Source organism: Elgaria multicarinata, chromosome 8, assembly GCF_023053635.1.
Source record: "Elgaria multicarinata webbii isolate HBS135686 ecotype San Diego chromosome 8, rElgMul1.1.pri, whole genome shotgun sequence".
Lineage (NCBI taxonomy): Eukaryota > Metazoa > Chordata > Lepidosauria > Squamata > Anguidae > Elgaria > Elgaria multicarinata.
In genome coordinates, this window is record NC_086178.1 from 73,663,896 (window position 1) to 73,672,238 (window position 8,343).

Here is an 8,343-nt window from a genome sequence, read left to right on the forward strand (position 1 = left end):
TTGTGCATAATTTTGCTTGGCCTAGAGAAGTCATAGGCATATTGGAGCTCTTGCATGGCCTTTTGGGCACACTTCTTGCCAGTTTTCCCTCTGTACACCAGGGGCATAACTAGGCACTTAAAAGATTCAGGGCCCAGACCATGTTGATACAGAAACAATTACTAGGACTTATTTCTTTTTCATATGTGGCAAAGTCAACCAGTTAATTTCTCAGCCAAAAAATCTCGAAGTCATCCTAAACCAATGGAACTGTTTCTTGTTATAAGCTTAATTGCCATGCAGGGAGAGACATGGGGTGGGGAATTGATGTATATAGGGACAGGAGTTAACCCTTCCTTCCCTAGCTGCAATCCCCCTTGAAAACACCCTCTGTGTGGCAATTAAAGGTGCTGTCCTTTGGGGATGGCTGTAAACCTCCAAACTTGGAGGCTCACAGCCATCCAATGCAGTGTGGGAGGAGTGGCAGGGGCGATCTTCATCTCTGAGCACCTCCTGCTCTTCATTTCTGATAGATTGACTTTTTCGCAGGTCTAGCTGGGGCTCTGCAGGGCGGGAGGGAAGGAGGTTGGGGAAGTCTGGGATTATTGGCACACACTCTTTCCCTTCTCTCCGAGGTTGCCTTTGCAATCTAAGAGAAGGAGCTGGTGCGGCGCTCTCTCTCTCTGCACCAGCTGCGACGGGGAGGGGACATCAGATTCCTGGCTCTGAGATTCCCAGAGCACTATCTCCGACCTCGGATCCAGGAAACTGACCTATCTTTCCCCCCACCCCCACAATACTGTCTAGGGGCCAAAGGTTTACTCTCTTTGCTATTTAAAAACAACAACTTTCCTTTGGTACCAATTTGGGGGCCAGGCCTAGCAATGTTCCTGCTCTGTATCATGTACAATAATAATCAACATGTATACAGCATTTTTGAGTGTTCAAAGCACATCACGTAAATTGTCTAGTTATAATCCTTACAACAACCCTATAGATAAGTCATTATTAAACCCCATATTGCACATGAGCAGACTGCAACAGAGAAAGAGTGGCTTGCCTAAAGCCACCTAGTAAGTTCATTTCAGAGGCGAGATTTGAACTGGGGATTTCCTGATTCAGATCTCAGTGTTTTATAGAGCAATCCTATGCATGTTTTCTGAGAACAGAGTCCCACTGCATTCTGTGGGGCTTACTCTTCAGGTAAGCACCTAGAAGGCTGCTGTTCCAGTCACCACATTACACCAGCTCTATGTAACACCTATATCTGCCATCTGAAGTAACCCTTCAGTGTGGTTGAGTCCATCAAACCTTGTGCCAAAATAAATCTATTAGTCCTTAAGGTGCTACAATACTCTTTTGTTTTGAAGGAAGAGAGAGATAGGTCACATCAGGAAAAAGGCCTGGATCCATTGTCTTCCAGAACACATGATCAGCAGATGGTTTTTGTGATTGTTTAGGATCAAAATAAAATAACAATGACTTAACTCACCATTATTAAATGCCCACATCTTTAATATGTATGTACTACATAATCCAAGATTGCCTTGCATGGTTGGCTGGCGAATGTTGGGAGTTGCAGGACTTTTTTCTGTCTAAACATGCATAGCATTGCACCTTAAGTGAAGGGCAATCTGTAGTTTAAATGGTCAACAACATGTTGGGTTTCTGAAAACAATACATATAGCATCTCTATGATCTTTACTTTAACTGTAAGCTTACGAGTTAGTCACCAGGAAGTTGGCACTACATTATTATTATTATTATTATTATTATTATTATTATATTTATATCCCGCCTTTTTTCCTCCAAGGAATCCAAAGCAGCATACATAATCCTCCTCCTCTCCATTTTATCCTCACAACAACAACCCTGTGGGTTAGGTTGGGCTGAGAGTCTGTGACTGGCCCAAAGTCATCCAGTGGGTTTCCATGGCCAAGTGGGGACTAGAACTCCCAGTCCAACACCCTAGCCACTACACCACTATGGCAGAGAAGCACAAAAGAAAGAGTTAAAGGCCTAGAACAAGTTTTTTTGTAGCTCTGGATGCTCCCTTTCAACAGCAATGTGATACAACACCAACAGTAAGTGCTTGTGTATTTGGTGCTATTTTTCTACCAATGATCAGGAATATTATTTGTGTATATGAAGTATGGGTTTATTTTATTTATTTATTTATTTATTTATTACATTTTTATACTGCCCAATAGCCAAAGCTCTCTGGGCAGTTCACATTGGCAGAAGAAGGCACCCTCCAAAGTTGAAACTAGCTCTAAGGTTACTTTTGAGCCCTCTTCAGACTTCTCCACACATAGGCTAAACTTGAAGAGTGGGACTATACCACTTGTCCTGCTCCCAATGTCACACATACTGCTGGTCCCACCTCCATAGTGAGCATGACTTCTACAGAGGGATACCTACATGCAGACAGCCATATTGGTTGTATCCAATTCGTGCCCCTCTACTGAAGGTAAGCCCTTTGATTCAGCAGAAGCTTCCTTCTGCAAAACTCGGAGGGGGTCTTTTTCAGCTCTGCCTCCACTCCCTTGCAGCTCCACATCTGCTCCAGAGGGCTGGGAGAACCTTCACAGCAGCAGGGAATGTAGTGGAAATTGCCTCTGCTTGTTCTGTTGATAGAAGTCCCTGCCAGATCAAAGAGTCATCAGTGGGACACCCATTGGGTACAAGCTTTAGCAAGCACACAAACACGAACCTGCTCTTGTACACAAATAAACGTTTCTTCAGATAATTATACTAGTACAAGACCCCGACTTTGGTTGGGGGCATAGACTGTAGCACACTTAACAGTGCAACCTCATGCACACTTATGTGGAAGTAACATCCACTGAACACAGTGAGACTTAAACTTATGAATGAAAATGCATAGGATTGCACCATTTTCCACTGAGGAATGATTCAATGGACCCCTCCATAAGGTTTATGCTGCCCTCTGGTGGTTCCAGACTCACCACAGGAAAATAGCTGCTTTAAAATGCAAGATAGTATAATAGTACAATGCACATTTTATTAAAATACTGTCTCCATTTCCAATCTACATTTTGCATAATCCACTATTACATGTGTCCTGTATTTCTGTCTAGGAGTGAATTCAATGGTCAGAGCAGGGTCATGCAGCATGGGTGCCAGTACTATGGTCCAGTCGTCTTCTAGCCTATCTAACAAGGGCAGGAATGGAAATACAGTGGTTCAGTGCGTCACAGGGCACCTAGAAGGAATTAGTTTACAGGGAGAAGGAGAAGGACCACCTTTTGCTGCCCTTCTGTTAAATCCACAACATTTGTGCCTTCTTTCATTTCATAGATTAGCAACCAGTCATATAAATATCAAATACTGCACATCCGCTCTGATTATGTTTTTTAAAAAACAAACCATATTCTTGCATTAAGTCACTCTTGTTTCCAAAGGGGTTTCACAAACTGAAATTACCTGATGCAGTTTTGTTTTCTGTCAATAAAAAAAAAAAAATAGAAAAGTGGTCTTGGTTTTTATTTTTTTCCACATTCTCTTTTCCCACCCAAAGACATCAAGGAGACAAAGAAAAGCACCTGTAAGTAGGTAATAGTGATCATAGGGTGACTGATTAGAGGACATGCTCTTACATAAGATCTTAGGACAACAATTTCAGCGCATAAGGTGAAGTGAAGAGACTCTTTCGAGAACTGGATTTTGTTCTTCCCTTGCTTAAACACAATCCGGTTCGCTTCCCTCCTCGGCAGGAACGTCTGGAAGCCCTTTTATAGGTGAGGGGTATAAAATGGGGCCAGATATGTGGGGCTAAGGAAAGAAGGGAAGGGTCCCCCTCCTGCCAGGGGAAGAGGAGCAGCCGCTGGAAAGAGGACACTGGCGGGCGCAAAGGAGGGGAAAGTCTGGTAGGCCAGGGCGCTGGGGCCTGGCGGACTAGGGCTGCCGCCTCGCCCACCACCACAGGCTCCGCCGGCGCCGCCGCCTCCTGGGGGCATCGCGTTGCTTCCCGGCTGCCCCGTACCGTCGACGCCGGGGTTTTGTTTCTTCCACTTGGTCCTTCGGTTCTGGAACCAGATTTTGACCTGTGTCTCGGTCAGGCTAAGCGACAGGGCTAGATTGAGGCGCTCGCACACCGACAAGTACCGCGTGGCCCTGAACTTGTTCTCCAAGGCCACCAGCTGCTCGTACGTAAAGGCCGTCCGGGCCCGCCGAGGCTTGGCGCAACTGGGCTCAGCCCGACGCCTCTTGGACGATCGCGGCGACCCGGGCTCGTCCAGATCCGACGAGGAGGAGGGAGGGAAGTCGCCAGGCGAGTGGAGCGGAGCGGAGCCGGCCGCGGTGGCTAAGTGGCTCCTGTCCTGGCCGGGCTCGTCTTGTTCCGATGCCTCCAGGGCGGCCGCCGGGCTCTCTCCGCTGCCGTCCGCATCTAGGAGACACACAATGGCGCTGATCAGGGTGACACAATGAGACCAGCTGCCTTTCCCGAACACGTGCGCCCCCCTGATCGAGACTGACCCGCCTAACTACTCTTTCCCTCCCCGGAAGCGGATCCTCTCCAAATGGATCTGCATCACTTCGCATACAAGCAAGGGTGAGCTTAGCGAGCAGCCGGAGGGAACGTAGGCTGCCTTCCGTTCAACCCTATTATACTCTCCCACCCTTTCCCAACCTCCGGCTCAGAGGAGCTTAGTCCTGGAACATATGCAGTAATTTAAAGAGAGAGAGAGATGCACGAAGAGTCAAAAGTTTAGTCGGGAACCGTGCTTTTGAGCATATGCAGAGTGCCTTTCCTCGAGACTCAGCCGACCGTACTGGTTACTGGAAGACACTTTTTAATACACAAATCGTAACTGAAATAAAGTCAAAACGTTGTCGTGTTGTTTTTAACATGCTCACTTGAACGTTAAGTCTGCCAAAATCTCACTTAGGAGTGTTGAATTGAAATAGACCATTATTTTTAGGTCAGAAATCTAACATGTGGGACAACCACCACCCCCAAATTAATTTTTGTGCTATTCTCAATACGTTTGGATTCCGCCCCTTACAAGAGGCCTATTTCCTAAGCTTGAGCCGAGGTACTTCTGATGTCAATAAAGGTCTCTGGACCTCTGATCTTTCATCAATCATATACTGAAATAAAAAAAACGTTTGCCATTTTGCTGCCTATCCGTTAAGACAAATGGGCACTTCTACAGATCAGGTAGTGTGGTAGCAGCCTCTGTATTATCACGAAGCGGAGTGTGTGTGTGTGTGTGTGTGTGTGTGTGTTCACGAAGCGGAATGTGTCGGTGTGTGTGTGCGCCCCTTACATTAATCGAGTCATGAATGAATGAACGACTGCGTGTTTTCCTTAACTACAAACTTATCGCCCCATCAAAACTCCTGCAATAACACCTAGACAGCCCCTTCCAACAGAGTAATCACGCTGAGAACTGGGACACTAATTTGACGGAGGTAGGAGCAGATAACGGGGTTGTGTGCATGTTTTACTAAGTTTTTAAAAAGGGTATTAAAAGTACTGTATTTCATTTTTAAACGTTTTTTGGGGGGCTAAAGAGGAGTACATCTCCCCTCTTCTTCCCCCCCGCCCGTTCTTTTCCATCTTCTTTTTCGCTGCCGTCCTAATAGAGTTTCAGATTTGTGAAGGGGCGGATCGATAGATGTCATCTATTAAAGGTAAGTTTTAATCGAACAATATTAGGATCAGACAGGGGGGGAAAGAGGTTTGAAGTTGGTACCTGCAAGCTGTGGGAAGGAGATACGCAGGAACCGGTAATAGGATATCGATCAAGGGAGAGCGAAGGCATCCTCTTGTGGGGAGACCACAGGAACAATTATCTAGCTTGTCCTTTGCCTGGCGCGTCCCTGTGCCAATCAGGCCCATCCGACAAGGTTGAGCCGAAAAACAATCGCCGGCGCTTTCCCACCAGACCGGGGGGCGCTGCGAGCACAGCCGTGACTCCGCCAGGGGGAGGACAGCCCTGCCTCGCTGACCCGGGTCGCCGCTTCCCGTTCCTCCACCACTTCTTAAAGGGAAACAAACCCAGCTAGGCTCAGGCGCCCTAGCGGGGTGGGGGGAGCTGCTTTGTAGGGATATGACCGCCGCCACCCCACCCGTAGCATTCACCGGTGGACCATCTCAGCAAACCGGGTCAGAAATTTAGCTCCCAAACCGAGCTGATTTTAAACTTAACGTTCAACCTGTTTTGAATGAAAGGTCTCCTCCCTTGGAGGGCAAAGCTAAATGCTCTTTTCTTCATTAGTAAGTGGGATTGCTTACATCATCATCTGTTTGTTTTCGGACAAGGTTCCTGTGCCTTTAAAACTGCTTCAGCCTCACCTGCTGGATTTCCGCCTGACGTGCTGCTGTTAAAGGCAAAGGAGCCCCAAGACAACCACTGAGGGGAAGCAGTGCTTCCCGGTCTCCGTCCTCTCCCTACACCCCCACCCCACATAAGAAATTGATCCAGACTATTTAAAGTTTTGCTATGGGCGTCAAGTTTTAATTCAAGCAAACCAGGCGAGCTGTTTTCGTACATCCTTCTGCGTTCCAAATCGACAAGCTGAACTCAAGCCAACTCCACAAAGTACGATTGCCCGGCACACACAGGGCTCTTAAACCGCAGCAGCAGTAATCCTGGGGTGGTCTTAACCTGCGGTTAAGGGGGCAGCGATCGCAACCTTATCGGGCGACCCGCTTGATTTGGCTGGGATGGCGACACCCGGTCAGAAAATCTAGTCCACGAAAGTTCATGCTCGTCTTTATAGACACATCTCTTTATATATGCATAGAGAAAGAGAGAAAGGGAAGCATCGTTTATTGCTTGCCAAACGAAAGGAAACCCCGCGGACCAGGTTTTTTAAAAACACACGACAACACAACGCATCGCCTACCATGATACGCCTCTAGTTTATTCCTTTTGCTGCTTGGATTCCTTTCTAGTTCAACTCTTCCCAAACTTTTCTCCCGCTGTCCCGCGGGCGGGATGCTCTCCCTTCTCCCTGCCGACGGATTGCTTTTCCTGGTGAATTTCTGAGGATCCAGGATGTCTAAAATGGAGAAGGAGATCTTCGTATGGATGGGGGTTCCTTTGGCCCCGCTGTCCTGACAGTCCGGCATTCCCCCGTCCGAGCTCGGGGCGGGTCTGCGGTGGCCCAGGGTCTGCAGCAAATGCACGGGGGCCAGGTGAAGAGCCAGCGCAGCTGGCTGGAAGACGCGGCGTGGCTTGATCCCAGGGGGAGGAGGCTGTCCATAAGAGGCAGCAGGAGGGACTCCCTCGGATGCTACGAGCGTGTACTTCAGAGATGCTCGTTTGGGAAGAAGGGGATTCTCCGCCTGGGTGGGTGGGGAGGGGGAGGATCCAGGCTTGACAAACGAAAGGAGCTGAAACTGGAAGGAAGGGGCTGTCTGCCTACCACTGGCACGTTCCATCATCATCATCATCATCATCATCATCATCATCATTTATTCACCTGCCTGCACGAACACGTGGGGAACAGTATAAGGGCCGGAAAAGGTCTTTTTGCTCGACTGCAGCTTTTCCCTTCCCGCTCCTGCTATAGGGAGTGAAGTGACCACTAGAGGCTGGTGGCTCTGATTTCGGTGGGGCTGTGAATCCATTCTGAGTTTCAGTCACAACCAGCCAGAACTGTAAAGGACCTTTCCAAAGTTCTGAACCCATTTTCAGGATAGGGTTCAGCACTCTGGGTACCTTCTTTAGAGTTCTGGCTGGTTTTCTGAAACCTGGAATGGACTCACAGCCCCACTGAAATCAGATCCACCAGCTTCCACTAGAAGTGACAGTGAAACGTGTTTCTTAAGCTCAGTCCTAAGGACATCTACTCTGAGTTCAATGGGGCTTACTCCCAGGTGAGTAGACATAGGATTGCAGCCACTGCAGTGGGCATAGGCTTAGAGGGTAGATAGGGTGGTATTCACTTCTTCCTTTGGGGTAGAAGACGATCCAGACGACCACAGACAGGCTTTATCATGGTGGTGCATTCTTTTCTTTCTTTTTAAAATAAATTTTAATTGTAAAATTTCAACAGAACAAAACAAAAACAAAAAACAGGAAAAGAAAAAATGTAACTACATAAATGCATGCCTATAAGTGTGTGTGTGTTCTAAGAATTATTATTATTATTATTATTATTATTATTATTTATTTATATAGCACCATCAATGTACATGGTGCTGTACAGAGTAAAACAGTAAATAGCAAGACTCTGCCGCATAGGCTTACAATCTAATAAAATAATAGTAAAACAATAAGGAGGGGAAGAGAATGCCAACAGGTACAGGGAAGGGTAAGCAGGCACAGGGTAGGGAAAAACTAACAGTAGAAAGTAACAGTAGAAGTCTGCACAACATCAAGTTTT

The 8,343-nt window shown here is 47.2% G+C and overlaps 1 protein-coding gene across 1 annotated transcript; it reads right to left on the minus strand.

The window, feature by feature from the left end:
• Positions 1-3,559: 3,559 nt before the first annotated feature.
• NKX1-2 (NK1 homeobox 2) lies at positions 3,560-7,084 on the minus strand. Its single transcript, XM_063131595.1, has 2 exons — positions 6,859-7,084; positions 3,560-4,390 (listed from the first exon to the last, which is right to left on the minus strand). The coding sequence occupies exons 1-2, from the start codon at positions 7,082-7,084 to the stop codon at positions 3,735-3,737; spliced, it is 882 nt and encodes a 293-aa protein (XP_062987665.1). The 3' UTR covers positions 3,560-3,734.
• Positions 7,085-8,343: the final 1,259 nt, after the last annotated feature.

What these genes read in the sequence shown, in the direction of transcription:
- NKX1-2 (XM_063131595.1), bottom strand. Translation starts at nt 7,084, where the DNA reads ATGCCGGACTGTCAGGACAGCGGGGCCAAAGGAACCCCCATCCATACG. An exon ending in TAAACTAGAGGCGTATCATG is followed by an intron (nt 4,391 to 6,858) that starts GTAGGCGATGCG and finishes TGTGTCTCCTAG; the next exon opens with ATGCGGACGGCAGCGGAGAG.